General features: G+C 41.8%; 1 protein-coding gene across 6 annotated transcripts in view; it reads left to right on the top strand.

The window, feature by feature from the left end:
- LOC111159431 (TEA domain transcription factor 1) overlaps positions 1-5,238 on the top strand; it is a 258,170-nt gene extending 252,932 nt beyond the window's left edge. For 5 of the 6 annotated variants that reach the window (XM_022521893.1, XM_022521895.1, XM_022521894.1 and 2 more), the window contains one exon: positions 334-496. In XM_022521893.1, the coding sequence (XP_022377601.1) occupies positions 334-447 (114 nt within the window). In that variant the 3' untranslated portion in view covers positions 448-496. Of the gene's footprint in view, positions 1-333 lie in introns of all 6 variants that reach the window. The other variant, XM_022521891.1, reaches the window with a different exon arrangement.
- The last annotated feature ends 12,037 nt before the right edge of the window (positions 5,239-17,275 follow it).

Raw genomic sequence — 17,275 nt, 5'->3', positions numbered from 1 at the left:
AAAAAACCCGAACTAATTCTTGTGGGCTCAAATTAGGGGTGAGACCTTGTCCGTAAGGTATGTCTTATACATGGTAAATACATGGTAACTAAGTTCAGCTAGGATTCAGCTAGGATTCAAGTCAGATCCCTAATTATCCTGAGTTGATACTGGAGGGGGCAGCGTGAGGCTGGGACGTGTGCAGTAGTCTCCCTGCTGAACTTGAGACCGTCCCTCTCCAAGCAAACCCTAGTTGCCATGGCACAGATGGACCATGTTTGCTATGTGGGGGTTTTTCTCTCCCTCTATGTGTCTGTGTATATATAAGTATATACTTTTTCTTTTTTTTAACAGGTGGTAACAAACAGGGATACACAAGAAACTCTCCTGTGCATGGCCTGTGTATTTGAAGTTTCAAATAGTGAACATGGAGCACAACATCATATTTACAGGCTTGTAAAGGACTGAACATGGTTATTTATATATATAGATATCTGTATATACACACACACACATATGTGCACACACACACACACACTCCATTATTGAATGACTGACTGTAAACCTCACCACACAGGGGGGTGCCCTGGCCCTGAGGTCACCCTGACTTTTCTAAATCCTGTTTGAGTGAAGTCATTATTTTTTTTTTTCATGTGTTCATACTATCATTGTAGCTGTGAAGTTCTGGTACAGTTGTAAAAAGAGAAATCTGAGTGGTTTCTATGTGTTCTTCACATCCGCAGCCCACAATTCCTCGGGAAAGGTGAACCTTAAGAACCCGGGTCTCTGTCTGCAGAGACCTGTCTCTAATTGTGGTAGGGAAAAAAAAATTGAGACAGAACATTTGCCATGGGGCTTTTATAGCCTTTATACAAATGTATTTAGTTCTGGTTTTATTTTGTTTTTTTTCCAACATAAAATTCTTGTTTTAAGATACAAGTAAAATTAATCTTTAAATATAAATGTAAATTAGTACACAAAACTAAGAATCTTTAGACTTATCTTTGTAACTAATTAGGGTGGAAGTTTTGAAAGAATGTAATTCACTAAATTATTTTTTAAATGAAACTTTTCTTTCTTTTTGAAGCCAAATGTTAAAATATAGCCTTAAATGCTTGGTAGAAATATTCTAATGAGACAAATTTGTACTTTTTTTTTTTTTCTCAAGGTGAAAACTAATCTCTTAATCCATTAAACTCTTGAACAGGTATTACAAAGGAAGAAAACTTCACCCCTTATCCTTAACATATATAGTATATTTAAAAAATATAAAATTGTATTGTACTAATGTGATGATTATTTAATGAAGAAAAAAAAAAGGATGGCTCTTTTTGCAATAAGTAGATAAATACTGAAAACCTAAACGTACAAATGTTTATAGTCTTGTGTGTGCAGTTATATTTTATATGGACAACCAAATTTTTTACCAAGATGAGTAAATGTTTGAATCACTGAAATTTAATAACAAAAATTGAAAATTGGCATGAATACTGCACTGTGAGCTGCAAAGTAGAGAAAAATCCTGTGGCTGGGAGAAATTTCACCAACCAAACAAGAAAAAGGCTCATCAGTTTTAGCATCTCTGCTCCCCAGAAAATTGCAAGCATCCTTTCCAGCCTGTGGATAAATTCTTTCTGGTGAACCAGTGTGCATAGTAACCTGCCATAATGTGTGTGTCCATGTGTGTTTGTGTACACATCCACACATATACACATACAGTTATCAGACATATTTAATGAACATCTCTTTAATGTCACCAGTTTGCTAGGTGCTGATACGTACGTGTACACGTATATTTCAGTCTGTGTCCCTAGATCTAGATACCTTCTCAAAGGACATCTGTTTCCTCAGCATCTCTCGATAGTCACAGTGCTTGTTTGACTGAGTTTGGAGAGGCCCAGCGTTCTCTCTGACTTTTTTTTTTTTTTCCAACAGACTCATCTGGGAGGTTCTCCTCCCAGGAGAAATTCAACTTTCCAACCCAGATATTCCAAAGCATTGCCCAGGCAGAGTTGGTTCGAAGTGGCCGTGTGTCTTGGGTTATTTCTGTAAGTGCTTCACTGGGAAGGAGACAGGGTTACACTCCCCAGCTTCCCAGAGGAAAATGACATTCTTACAATCGCCAGGAATAGATTTCACACAATAGAACGTGAAGTAAGTTTTTTAAGTTGTGAAACCTGTCGTGGCTTTTTTATCAAGCCAGAAAAGAAATACCTTGTTCTTTCACATCCTAGTAACTTATCCGTTTCCCTGTCCCACCACCTGCTCTGATCCTGCTTGGATATTGGTTAGAGGGTCTGGTGTGGCTGGCTTGTGGCCAACAAGCCACCGGACCAAGCCTGACCTCTCTAAGACTCATGCCACCGGTTCCTGGGAAGACCAGTGAAAAAAGTGCAAAACTTCTCCCATTTGGAACGCACACCTCTCATATAAACCAGTAGGCTGATGTCTGTCTTCCCTCCGTGAAAAAACTACCATTTATTCTCTGATTCTAAAGGGTTTGAAGGATTGCCCTAGTGGTCTGCCCTTTCATCTGGCCTTCCATGCAGGCACCGAATCTTCTGCCGTAGTCATCATACTTAATGACTTCTCTTGGGCAGCCCTCCTAGGAATGTTCCTTTTGCTTCTGTCTCCCACATCTTTCCTCAGTGGAAACCCCACTCTTCCAGGGCCAGGACCCTATGAAGGGGGAGGTAAAGGATCTTCTATGTCCAGAGCCAGCCCAGAACTTCAGCGAGAGGAGTATCTGATTCCCATTCCCACACAGGAATGGGGCTCTTCTGTCTGCCAGGAGGCCTCTTGGGATTTACTTTTCAAAGCACAAATAGACCCCAGAAGAGCAGCTGGAGGGTGGTTCTGCTGGCTGAGGGAAGGGCACACCCCGGCCTGCTGAGCTCATGGAGGCAGGCTGTGCCCTCCTCCCCCAGATGCCTTTGGAGCTGAGTTTGGGGCATTTGCATGAACACGCTGGAGGATAGCTTTTTGCTCTTAAAAACATTTCTAGGAGCCTTAAAATTTTTCTTCTCATCTTGTTCTCCTAAAACTTTCTCTAGGGCAGATATTTTCCCTATCTTAACCACGGATCCAGTTACCCAAACCCTTGGCCATCTCTGTCTCTGCCAAGTTAGGTGCTGGGGTGGGGTTTCTGTGGCGGTGCCTAATGCAAGTCTGTCTGTAGTCTTTCATCCTTTGTCGTAGTCTTCTCCCTTGAGCTGGCAAGCTTCCCCAACTATAAAAAAGCCTTTCCAGGCCCCTGTCCTTACAGCTTTTGGGTACCAGGTCTCCTGGCGACCCTGCATCACCAGCCTTGAGTCAGGGGCATCTCATACTTTCCTGGGGAGCATGGAGGCCCATCTCTCACAGCCAACCCAGGAGGGAGCTGAAAAACTGGACTCTGGTCTGTGGGCATTCGTTTCCATCTTAGCAAGAGCCTTAAAATGACTGTCAGGACTTCTCCAGAACAGGTTCCAGAATCCCAGAAGGTCTGTGTTACTCTTCAGTCAGGGGCTCTCAGCCTTGATACTGTTGGCAAGTTGAGAGCAGTTCTTTGTCCTGCACCATGTCCCGGGCCTTCCCCATGCTCTCCCTGCTATCGCCACGACCCAGAGTATCTCCAGACATTGCCACATGTTCTGTGGAGCCCAATATGACCCCCAGTGGAGAACCCCTGCCCTAGATCCTACAGGTCACAAATACCATATTGGAGATCTTCTTTTTCCCTTCCAATCTCACCCCGAGAAAGCTGCTGCTGTCCCAGGAGCTTTGTTTCAGGTCATGAAGAGGCAGGTAGGAAGGTTCCTCAAATGACATTACGTCCAGGTCTCTTCCCCTTCAGGGCATCTCCCACAGCAGAGTCTGTCTTGCTACAGAGGCTTCCTTCATTCATCACTGGGGATGTTGGGAATAGCAGGTCACCCCCATCCCCATGATCATCTCGAACCTCTGTAAGGTGCATCTGTGATCTGATCTTCATTCCTCAGTTTACCAGCTTTAAAAGACATCCCAGCTGTGTTCATTATTCTCGTAAGCATCTGGGTCTCACGATTGAAGCGTTCCTCATTTCGGTAAGCTTCCTCTGGTCTTCTGCTTTCTGCCCTACACTCAGTGCTGTTTTTAGAATTTATGGAAGCCTTTGGAACACTGCATCTTTAAGGTTGGAGGAGAGAGGGACCAGTTCTGGAAGCAGGGGGTGATAGATTTTTTTCCTTACTGAGCTAAAAGAGAGCACAACCTACTCTCTCCTTCATTTAGCAGATGAGAAAGTTGAGATCCAGAGGGGAGGTGACTTGCCCAGAGTCACCCAGCTGGTTAGTGACGGAATCAGGGTGCGGCTCTGGGACCTTGCCACTTAATCCTTGGCCTCTTACAGTGAAGGTGGTTCCTCTTCGGTGCTCATGCCTCAGTGATCCCTACAAAGATGTGCACAGGCTCAGTGCGGAGGACGGGGGGGACTAAGAACCTCCCCCTCAGCCAGAGCATGGCATCGACCCGATGCTGACGCCGCTTCCCCCATGGAGCCTCTGGTCTGATTGGAGCTACACGAGGCAGCCACAAGCAGATACAAAAGCTGATGAGCCTTTTCACTTACCCTGAGGACAATTCACCTGCCACAGAATCTCGAGTCCATTTTTTACCTGCTACGCAACCCAGCCGCCATGTCCCACGCTCAGACCAGCCAAAAAGCAGCCCCTGTTCCCAGCACTTGGTGTTAAAAGTCCGCAAGTGAATTTAACCCAAGTCTTCTCTAGGTCTCGATACTGTAGTGGCTTTAGCAGTCTGTTTTTTGTACAACCTTAAATTATTTAAACCGGCTGAGATGACAGTCAGTCTTACAAACCAGGTACATAGGATCTAAGTTCATGTATGCTCTGTCTGGTACACTACACCTGTCCTCACGAAGGGTAGAACCGATCCCGTGCGTTGGCGTTCACACCCGTGACAGCGAGAGCATATGTCTGCATCGCTTCTTTCTTTCTGTTGACGTTTCTGTGGCAAAGCCCTGCACGTGTCATTTCTGAAAAGCCTTAAATCTTTGAGACATTGTGTGTAGGGTGTGCAGTGCCGAAGGCTGCCTCGGAACTGTGAGCCCTTTTGTAAGCTGGAAGCATTTCTCTTACTACTGTTCCTTTTTTTAGGGAGTTTTAAATTCAAAGCTGCCAAAGCGTTCCAGTAAGCAGTGCCTTAGTGATACCTAGTCGTCCCCGGCCCTCCGCATCCATTCACAAATTGGCCCCATATTTGAAACCACACAGGCAAAAATTGTTCGCATTTCTCTTTCGTAAGCCCATTTTTTTCTCCAGTTCTAGAGGACACTGACCACTCGGTCTAAAATCGGAAACTGAACACGAGGCGGTTCTTCGACCTCATTCTCAAATGTATATACCAAAACGGAAGGTTTTCCAACTTCGTAGTTTACTCTGAGAAGCAAATTGTACTTTTAAAGTTGCCTTTTAAATTCACGACCAAATACTTAGCTATTTATGAATCTTCTGCGCTCTAGCATGGAAGTGCCTTTGGTTTGAGATTCCAGCTTAGAAAAGTGCTGCCATATAACGATAATTTGTAGAGAGACCAAAAATATTCTGAGATCACCGTAATGCCTTTGGTTTACCAGGATGAGTAACCAACCACAGGCCTCTGTCCACAAGGGCGCGACGCGGACCCTGCCTGCCGCCACCATCGTCCCACAGTAGCAGCAGCAGGAGGGACCCCAGGAACTGTTGTGTGTGTGTGTGTGTGTGTCCGCGACCCCGGGCGTCCTCTCCGCCCATCACCCGGCCCTGTGTCCGCGCCAGGGGACTGCCACACAGACGACAGACTTGCGGCCGGTGGACAGATCTGTCCTTCCCCTCGTGTGCGTGTGCAGTCTCTGTGGAGGCTTTCTTTTCCATTCCGATGACAGCGCGCACTTCTCTGGTCTACGCAGTGACACCACTCTGGAAGTTGGAAGCCTCGAACCGAGATGCGAGTGCAGAACAAAAATGAGTTAGGGTCATTACAATTGAAGTGTTCTTCTTATGGCGAAAATGTTGACTCTGAGTGTTGTGTACGAATGTGCGATGAGAAACTTCCAAAGAGCACCATTCACAATTTGGCATTTTCAAAGAATGTTCCAGCCCTCAAAGGGCAACCCTTTAGAGTCCGTGTCGGCTTTTATCAAAACCTTGTATAGATCGGGAAAACTGATAGAGGTAAGGAAGAGGCGTGGAAAGGACCAGAAGGCAAAAACACCAGCCAAACAAAAGCCAGGAGGAGAAAAAAAAAAAATGGTCTTTACCCATATAGACTTCCAAATGACACCAGACATCTTTGAAAGTTAGCCTCTGAACTCTTAATGCGTATGTTCTTTTGTCTCTCCCTGGTGTCTTTAAGATTACCCTGTCTGGGCTCTGAAATTTCAGGAGTGATTTCTATCCACACCATGTTGTGAGTATTTATAGAAATTTCTACAAGAAAAACAAAACAAAACAAAACAAAACCCGTCAAATGATGAAAAGTAAAATGAGCTAACATGAGCGCTAGTCAGCTGCTTGAGTTCGGCCCTCCCTGTCCGTACTTGTGTCACCCCTGGAAAGGAACTCATCAAATGCTTGTTTTCCTGCTTCTCTTTTCAACTGTTACTGCGCTTTGTTGGTTTGGCGATAGTTTTCTCTCATAAACTCATTGCTTCTGTTGTGAAGAGTGAAAGTCTTGTGTTTAAAATTTACTGCATTTGCAAGGATAGTTTCGCTGAAGTCATGCACCATTAACTAAGATGAAATATCGGTATTTATTGTCCTACTTCCTAAGGCTGTAGCTTGTTTTATTCTTTGTGAATTTGCAGTGAGTCGGTCATACACCACACTACATCATTTTAGTTTGTTTGAAATGGCAGTTACGTTCCCTCTGTTCCTCATTAAATGGGGTCAGATTCCAGGCGATGCCAACCTCTCTCAGGTAGGCTCTTTTGTCTGCCTTCCATTATGAGATGGTTTTCCCTTCCCCTGTCTCTCAGAGAGGCTGACAAAATCTAGGTGTAAATCAATTGGAAACCAGTCTCTTATTTTATTACTACTACTATTATTATTATTATTTTGGATCAGTCATTTTCTGTGATTAGTTTGACTATGTAAATTAGATATTAACTGCACTTCTTTAAAAAAAAAAAAAATACATCTCCCTGTTACCTCCTTGAAAGATTCACTTCTGTAGGCCTTTGTCTATAGGCTCTAGCCTGCAGATAAGGAAAAAAAAAAAGAAAAGAAAAGAAAGAAAGAAAACAAAAACAGTACGTGCCTGAAAAACAACAAAAACAATTTTGTAACGTTTAAAAAAAGAAACCCGAATAGCCTTTAATTCTTTAATATGCTTAAATTTTATGTAAATTGGTTTTGCCACATGTGTTTGTTCACGTTCTAAATGACTTTAATGGGATTCTCACAGTCGGTGTCTTTGTGTCCCGTGTATACTATGGGCTTGTGACGTAAGCGCTTCATCTGGTCAGTGGTCGCTTTGATATTGTACTGCAGCTGGGAGGGGGCTCTGGAATGTGCCCCTGGGTGATAAGGTTCCTCTCGATAGATTGGAGAGATGGGGGTGGGGGGCAAATTCTCACACATGTTTTCTTAAACTATTTGCAGAAACTTTCAAAAAGGCATTTGGTTAAACCTCTTGGCAGTACAGTATTCTTGTATTAATGTCTGTGTTTAGGTACTGGTACCATTTTGTTTAAAAATGTTCTAAGTGTTGGCTTTAAAGTGAATTTATCTTTAGTATGATAGTTATATGAAAATTATAGGGTTTGTGTGCAGAGAATTTTTTTATAAAGTGCTTTGTAAAAAAAAAAAAATGTATTCTAGCTTTCGCGGTACATATGTGTGATAACTTTAATATCCATGACAGTTAAGTGCAATTATTTCATCACTCTAAAAATGCTATTTTTGTGTCAGTTCCTGCAGGTGTTTTCATGTCTTTGCAAAGTGACACATTTTGATGCCTTCTTGATAAAGTGGTAGACATTTTGTAGCTTTCTAGAAACTTTGTATTCATACGGTATCAATGAAAAATAAAGAAAATGAAAGTGTGGGTTACCTTTTTTATCTGCAGAAGTGTCTGTTGTTGAAAATGACGTGATTGTGCGTTGTGGGGGAACTGTGGGGTTCATGATTTGGGTGGGTGCGGCACAGCCCTCTGTAAGAAAGCCTTTGATACATTAGGTGTGTACCGTGTGGTGGGCACTGGGCAGGTGTGTTGATACAATGTGGATATATTGTTTCCTTCCATTCTTGCCTTAGTTCCAAAGTCAGTGAGGTTATTATCCCCACCCCAGGCTCAGAAAAGATGGATCCATCCGCAGTCATGACTGGTGAGTGGTGGAGCCTTAAATAGGTCACCCTGATGCTCAGGCCTGGACTCACCCCTCCCCCCCTAACCTCCCTCCCCGGCCTTGCATACCACCACCACCACCCACGTAAGTGCTCCCCTGCCCCATGGGTTTATTTGAAATCTGAGGTAAAGCATGCTTCAAATCCCAAGAGTCCCTCACTGGTGGGAGTGGGAACAGAGAAGAAATAGTATCCCATCTCCTTTGAAAAGAGCCATTTTCAGCATACTGCAAGTCAAGAGGAATGCTGTTATCCACTGAGCTGCTCAGAGTAGAGGGAAGGGAACTATGGAACACCCTGTTGAGGCCCTAATGTGTGCCAAGCACTGTTAGAGTCACTATTTTCCCCAAACCACGTTCTCTTGAATTAAGGAGTCATTTCCTGTTTTTCAATAAAGAAATTGAGGCCCGAGAAGCTGAGCCCTTGTTAAAGTCATGAAAGCTAGTGACAGGAATCCAGAACTAGAAACGCCTCCTGCCCTGCGGTTCTAGCTCGACCACGGGCTCTGTGCCACCTCTTGCCCTGCCCCTCCTCCTCCAAAACAAGGTGCTCTGATACATTAAAAACATCTTTTGTTCGCGCCTTGTGGTTCCAGTTAACTTAAGTTCAGCAAAGATGGAGACACATTTGGTAAATACCACTGAGTAAAGGGATTTAAAGAGCAACGGGCAGGATAAATAAAAGCCTCTAGTAAGTTGAGGGGTCAGGCAACTTTGCTGTGAACCCCTGATCATTTCTGTTTGCCTTGCTGTTGGCAGTAGACTAATCAACATAGCTACTACTTATGGAAAGCCAAATTAGCTGTGTTGTTAAGTCATCAGTGAGCAACTGATAAAATTCCAATTAAAACAAAACAAAACAAAACAATGTGTAAGCCTGTGAAGCCTTAGGGGTATTGAAACTACCTTTAAAGACACTTTTGTTCTGTTTAATATCCTATATGTCAGAGGTAGCTAGGTTGTTTTAACTAGCAAATTGGCTGCCCGCAACCTGACTGCCCCCCCCCTTTTTAATTTAAAGTAAACATTCTCCTATTTGCTTTGGCTCCCAAGATGCTCAGACTTTTAAGTTGTGTTCTGTGCTGATAAGGAACCAACTAGAATGTAAAGGCATAGAAAGGTTGAAAATAAAGGATGAAAAATATACTGTAAAACAAAAGCTGATGTAGCTATATTCTTTTCACACCAGTATAGCTTGAGGAGAAAATTATTACTAGAGTTCATGGGGATTATTTCAAGGTGATACAAGTTTTAATCACCCAGGAAAAATAGAGACTCTAAACTTGTATGCACCTAATAACATAGGTTCAAACTTATAAAGTGAAATTTGAAATTCCATAGTAGGAAGTTTTTGAACAACTAAACTCATTGGGTTATTTATAGATAAAGCAGACCAAACACACACACACACAAACAGGTCAGACATAGGGGATTTGAACAGCATAATTTAATGTGCTGTTCTAGTTTATAAACTACAGAGTAATGAACACAGCAATCGGGAGCCTATACATTATTTCCAAGCACGCATTGAATTTTTATGAAAACTGCATTCAAGGCCAGGGGTTTTGAAATTATAGTCTGTGGGCCAAATCTGGCCTGCTGTTTCTTTTTGCATATAAAGTTTTATTAAAACCACTTCTAGCCCCTGCTGTTTACTTGGTGTCATAGCTGCTTTCATGCTGCAGTGACGTAGTTGATTAGTTGTAACACCCTGACAAAGCTCACAAAGCCTGAAATAATGGCTGCCTGGCTCTTCATAGTAAAAATGTTTTGCCAACTCCCATTCTAAGCCAAAAAACCAAGGTCCTAAAAAGATGTCTTTGTTTCCTATTCCCCAGTGTGTAGGTTTTCTGGCAAATGGCTGTCTATTCCTTTGATGCCCTTTATGGGATGCTCCTTTGTGGCATCATAGCATTCTTCCTCAAATATCCCAGCCTTCCCTTTATCAATGGGTCTAAGAACAGGCTTAGATCTGGAAAGGATATGGATAGTGATTTTTCATTGCAGCACCTGACATCTCACCTAATCTTGCTATCTTATGAGCAATACAGTCAAGCAACACTTTGATGGCTGCCCACCTGTCTTGTCCCTATCTTGCCATGGTCCACTAGCCATCTTCACAGATCCCCTTTGGGACCAGGCTTCTTGGTTTCCATCCGTTGCTGCCTATTATAGTAACTACTGCTTTGCTTCTGACAGCTAATCACTACCACTTGGTCTCTGCTGTCCCAGAATCATCTCTCCATTCAAACAAGGGAAGCCAATTCTTTGTCAGTATCTCCTGCTATCAGCCTTGGCCTGCAGGCTGCCACTGAGTTTCTTAGCAATGCTTATGCCCTATTCTCTAGAGCATTTACTATTTCAGTGAAAGGACTGTTTTCTTGGCCTTCTGGGGCACATAGACAAGTGGCAGATATTCTGATCTTAAATTATAACTACCATCCCGTGTCCCCCACTCCCAGTTGTTGCCTCTTTTAACTTTCTGAGCTCTGCCTCAGTACCAAGGCAGTTCTAGCACCTCTGCATTTTCTCTACACCATTGTTCCCTCCAACCTTCAAGGAACCGCCCAGCTGAACCAGGATCATCTCTAGATGTTCTTGCCAGGATATTAAATTCTGAATGGTAGAAGAGTGTGGCCTCTACCAATAAACCCCTTAACCTAGCCCAGTCTCATGTCCTCAAGATTCATTTCCAGGCATGTTCTGCCAGTTTCTGCAGGGAGGAAAAGCACAGACTAGCCAAATCCTGCGCTCTTGGTGGTAAGCCATTTCCTCCCACATTACAGACCAAACTTCCCCCACTGAACATGCTGAAGCTTTACTCTAGTGATTGATGAGGTGGGGCAGATCTTGAGACGGCAAATACTTTATCTTTTGAGGCATCCATTTCAGTTGAGCCCTTAACATGGTCTCCACGCAGGGTAGATTGCTGTCCCAGCAAGAGCGAGGGACTTAGTAGCCCAGAGGTTCGGAGGAATTGGGTTCAAAGCTCTCATTGTTTCCAACCTGATGTCCCCACCCCATGTTTCAGGGTGCTGCTACTTACTTTGAGGGCTTGACTGTAACACAGACTAGTGAAGGCTGTGAATTCAGCTTTATTTGTAATTTCTGGCTTGGTTTCCGGCAGTCTGTCGTCCAGCTGCATGAGCTAAGGATTTTTTCAAACGCTGCCAGGAAGAGCTTTTACATGATGCCCTGAGTTGAGCGCGACATTTTCTTCTTTCTGTGCGCTGATGGCACTTAGCAGCAATCAGCCTATTCCACAATTACAAGTTAATACCACCCTCCCATGCCAGGGCTTGCATGAGTTAGTGCTTCCCCTTCCTTGTAGGTCCAGTGCCAGTTTATCAGAGGTGCAGTCATAGTTATTGTGGAGCTGCGAAATTCCAGGGGACCAAATGTCTTCATTTAGGTTGCCCCACAAGTGGATCTTGAAAAAATTCTTAAGTGCAGTTTATTTAGGAGCCTTGGTAGACATTAAGATTAAATCTTAAAGATTTCACTAAATAAGATACAATGTTATGTTCGCTATGAAGATGAAATATTGTACTTTGGTATGTGCTGCATGAAACAGTCTTAAAATAAAACGAGAGAACCACAAAGGAAAAAAATATCCAGAGTCATCTTTCGGTAATTGATGGAACAAGAAGACAAATATCAGGGAACAGGTGGGAAATTGAAGTCTTGATTACGTGGGTGTGCATATACACTCCATCATCACAACACTGTCATTCATAATTTTTCAGTCACATAGAGAACGGTATGTAAAACCATGTTCTTGGCAAGTGAAGCAAGTGTCAATACATTTCAAAGGGTTTCTGCAGTATACAATATTCTCTGGCCACAGGCAATTAAGTTAGAAATCAATATAAAAAGGATCTTTGGAAAAGCCCCACATATTTGGGAATTATTAAACATTTCTAATTAACACATGAGAAAATTTAAGTCATGGAAATTAAGAAATACTTGAAACTATGTAATAAAGTACCACCTAAATAATGTAGAAAGCAGAGCAGTATATGGGGGGCATGTGACCCACATGCTTAGGAACATGCATATTAGAGAAGAAGGAAGATGGGGCGCCTGGGTGGCTCAGTTGGTTAAGCGTTTGCCTTTGGCTCAGGTTGTGATCCCAGGGTCCTGAGATGAAGTCCCATGTCAGGCTCTGCTTAGTGGGGAGACTGCTCCGTCCCTCTCTCTCTGCCTGCCACTCCCCCTGCTTATGCTCTCTCTCTGTCAAATAAATAAATAAAATATTTTTAAAAAGAAGAAAGACTAAAAACTAATGAGCTAGGCATTCATGAAGTTAAAAAAATGGAAGGAACTAATAAATTTAAGGGCAAACAAATTAGAAAACAAACATGATAGAGATCAACAACATCAAAAGTTGGTTCTTCAAAAATACTAATAAAGGGGCGCCTGGGTGCTCAGTGGGTTAAGCCTCTGCCATCGGCTCAGGTCATGATCTCAGGGTCTTGGGATCAAGCCCCTCATGGTGGGGGTGGGGGGGTCTCTGCTCAGCAGGGAGCCTGGTTCCCTCTCTCTGCCTGCCTCTCTGCCTACTTGTGACCTCTCTCTGTCAAATAAATAAATAAAATCTTTAAAAAAATACTAATAAAGTCTCTAAGCCCTTAGCATGGTCAATAAGGAAAGGAGAGGGAGAGAGAACCAACCTAACAAAAAACAGTAACAACCATGAAAATAGGAACATCACTACAGATCTTATAGATACCAATAAAAGTGCAATGAAATAGATAAAAATATAAAGTCTATGCCAATAAATGTGTAAGGATAGATGAAAATGATGAGTTCTTAGAAAACTAGAACTTATGCAAAGTGCCTCACAAGAAGAAGAAATTCTGAAGAGAGTAGTCTTACAACCGTTAAAATGAAATACTGGTTCCCAACAGAAAACCCACACCTAAATAGTTTAGGAGCATTATCAAACTTCAAAGAAACAAAATCCTGCAGTCTTATACAAAATATTCCAGTGCATAGAACAAAGGATACTCTCTGGTCTTAGCTTAGGTCTTCTAGAAAGCAGAGCCTGAGGCAAGGATTAAGATACTAAAACTTTATTTGGGAAATGCAATCTCAGCAGAGTAGATGAGAGGAGATAAAGCAAGGGAAATCTTATAAGTGCAATGTGATGCATTAATGTATTACTGTCACTTCACAATGAGTTGAAACAGACATACTAGATCATTCAACATGTGAGACTATTGTGTGAATTTTACTGGAAAGGTTTCTGGAAAAAGCAATATCTTGAACTAGTCAGTGAGAGAGGGAAAAGGAAGTAATTTGGCTATCAGGTAACTTCCATCTCCCAATTCTCACTGGTCATCAGGGATATAATTGCATGGCCCTGTGGGTGGCATCATCTACCTCTTAGGAGCTATTCAGGAATTCAGATCCCATATCTCATGGTCATGTTTCATTAAAGTCCAAAAGTAGAGGGGAAAACTGGCATGTGTGGGATGCCAGTCAAGACAGGGAAAGGAGGCAGTCAAGGGTATATCTGAGAAGGTATATAAAGCTTGATTCTACATATACTCCCCAACTGATGTTATAAGCCTAGAATACCAACAAGAACAATATGAAGAAGGAAAATTTTAGGTTAATCTCACTTGGGAGCATAAATTTGACAAACTATTACCAATTTTGAGTTTAACAATGTACCTAAAGCATAATGCATGATGACAAGATGGGATTCATTCATCCCAGGAATGCAAGGTTGGTTTACCTTAGAAAATAACCCATGTGATTCACATCAACAGATCATCTCAATAGATGAAGATAGATGTGTCTGGTAGAGTTCAGTGTCCATTCATAATTTTTTAAAAGTATTTTAGCAAATTAGGACTAGAAGAAACCTTTCTGAACTGATGAAAGGGACCTATAAGGTAATGAGCTAACGGCACTAGCATTTTTTTTGATGTTGGGAATGAGGCAAAGATGCCTGTATCTACCACTTTCACTCGACATATGAGGTTCTAGACAGTATAATAAGGCAAGAATAAGAAATACATAAGAAAGGGAATCTACTCTGCCATTATTCTTAGTAAATAAACTTGTACATGCAGAAAATCCAAGAGAATATATAGATATATGACTAGAATTTAGGAATAAGTTTAACATGTTGCAGGGTACAAAACAACATACCAAAAATAAATTGCGTTTTTTTGTATAATAGTAAGAAATAGAAAAATTTAAATATACCAATTGCTTTAAAAACATGAAGTACTAAAGTATGAACCTAACAGAAGCCGTAGGAGCTCTTTATAGAGAAAATGATAAAAATGCTATTGGAAAGCTTTAAGGAAGACCTAAATAAATGAAGAGATCCAAATGTTCACGAACTGGAAGAATCAATTGTGTAAAGCTGTCGGTTCCAACAAGTAAATCTATAGATTGAAGTCCAAGTAAAAATTCAACTCCCTCCACTCCCCCACTTAGGCGAATGGCAATGCAAGGGGCAAAAAATCGTTAGGAAACTTTCGAAGATAAGAACGAGTTAGAAGACTGTGCCACTAATCAATTAATTTTCTCTTATCTCCAAATCGACCTTCTCAGCCTTTGTGAGTGTGCCACTGGACGCTAACACTTCATCCTTGCCAGATAGCAGTGTTTTGCTTTGCCAATAGAGGGCGCTGGAGTTACGCAGCAGCGGCAGGAAGGCGGTCCCTTTCTGCGCTCAGTCCTCCACCATTATTATTCAGCACAGAACCCTAGCAGCCCTGGTGAAACAGACCCAGCTGGGCCCTTGGTCCACCCTTTCCCCCACTGCGGGCACTTCTGTGGGGCTCCAAGAGGCCATGTCTACAATGGCTCTGACTGTGCCCTCTGGCAACTGTATCTGCTAAGTAGGCAGTTTCTACAGACTAGCTCCATACCCAAGGGCAACGGTGAACCATTTCTACATATCACTCTGGGCCATACACCTGGTCAAGTTTCTTTGCAACAAGCAGGCTGCATACACCCCAGCCTTTGGTTGGAAAGGCGTGTGGTTCTCCAAAGGTCTAGTTCCTTCTTTTTTCCCTCTTCCTCATCATGGAGGTAGTAGCTGCCTGCTACATCTGACTCGAAAACTTTGAGTTTTCCTTTACCCCTTGTAGGGGTTAAGCACTTTCTCCTAGTTAACAGTTCTTTATATTACATTTTCCCCTGTTAAACTAGCTGCTGTGATTTCTGTGTCCTGATTCTGCGACTGATGTAGGAAACTAACCCTACCAGGACATTGGCATACATCATAAAGCCCTAAATAAAACTGTGTGCTAATAATGCAGGATTAGATACACTCACTAATGCAATAGAATTGGGAGATCAGAAAAAGATCTGAGCATCTATAAAGCCTAGATATGTGACAGAAATGGCACTACGGATCAGTGGGGTTAAGAAGAGACTATTCAATAAATGCTGATAGAAAAATTACTTAACCATCGGGAAAAGTGAAAATGTATCATGACTTCACTGCATGCCCTGAAATCAATTAAAGGTAAGTTAAAGATGTACATGAGAAAGGCAAAACTATAAAGTTTTTAGAAGCACACATAGAATATTTTCAAAACTTTTGATTAGGCAAGAACTTTTTAAAAGAGATTTTTTAAAAAGACCTAAAGGGGAAAAATTGATAGACTATAATTCATAAACTCTGTTAATTATATAATGAAAATAGCTGTCATAAACTATAAGATATTTGTAATATGTATGACAACAAGGGATACTAACATACAAATAGTATACAAAGGACATCATGAATCAGTATGTAAAATAACCCAGTCAAAAATGGGGAAAGACTTGGTCTCTTCCTCCCCAAAGAAATCTGCGTGGCTAATAAACATCTGGAAAGATATTCAACTCCATTACTAATAAGAAAATGCAAGTTAAAATAAGATTTACCCAGCAGATTTAAAATTTTCAAATCTGATAATACCAAGTGTGGGCAAAATATAGAGCAATGAAGCTTTCAGACATGCTCATAAAAGTATAAATTGGTACAAACATTTTAGAAAACAACCCAGCATTACTTAAGAAAGGTTAGCATGTATCATCTACAACCCAACAAAACTGATACCTTGGTTTATAACAAATACTTTCAAAAGTGTTGCATGTAGCCCCATGAGTACAATCAGAAAAGTGAAGAAGGAGGGAGGAGGAGGAAGAGGAAGAAATATGCAAATACCCAGCAACGGTAGAATTAAAAATGAATTATGGTTCATTGATACAATGGACCATGATATGAATAGAAAGGACACTTGAAGATATGGACCAATATCTTACAGCCCGGATATAGAGCCCACTGGCTGTGATTTGTTTGTTTACTTTTTCCCCAATTTTATTGAGATACAACTTACAATACAGTAAAATCGACTCATTTTAGGTGTAGAATGTGGCGCATTAGGACAACAATATATAGTTGTATAACCATCATCCCAATCAAGATATAGAACATATCCCTCACTCCCCAAAAGTTTCCCATATCCCTCTGCAACCAATACCCTCCCTGACTCAGCCTCTGACCGACACAGATTTGCTTTCTCTCCCTGTACCATTGCCTTTTCTAAAATTTAAAGAATCATCCTGCATATAGTTCTTCATGTCTGATTCCTTTCACATAATATCTTTTCACTCGAGAGTATATCCCATTGTTCTGGCATTTCCTATATTGGGTAACTTGGATTGTATATATTATTAATGTAAATCGTGGAAGCTCTAAGTTCTGTTTTTTTTTTTTTTTTCTAACAGGCACCATTTCATTTTGTTTTAATAAGTGCTTTCCTTGATTGGACTCTAACTTAAAGCTTCATCTTAGACAGCAACCCCCAGCCCCTCTTTTGCCTTTAGCTGAGATGCTCTGTAAGTGTGGTCCAGGGGTGGGCCAGACATGGAACCAGATAGAAAGGGGGGATCCCCTCTCCCGCTCTTTCCCCTCCA

Source organism: Enhydra lutris, unplaced genomic scaffold (assembly GCF_002288905.1).
Source record: "Enhydra lutris kenyoni isolate GAN:26980312 unplaced genomic scaffold, ASM228890v2 scaffoldscaffold68, whole genome shotgun sequence".
Classification (NCBI taxonomy): domain Eukaryota; kingdom Metazoa; phylum Chordata; class Mammalia; order Carnivora; family Mustelidae; genus Enhydra; species Enhydra lutris.
Note: the sequence above shows the minus strand (reverse complement) of the source record. Positions and strands in the feature narration are given on the sequence as shown.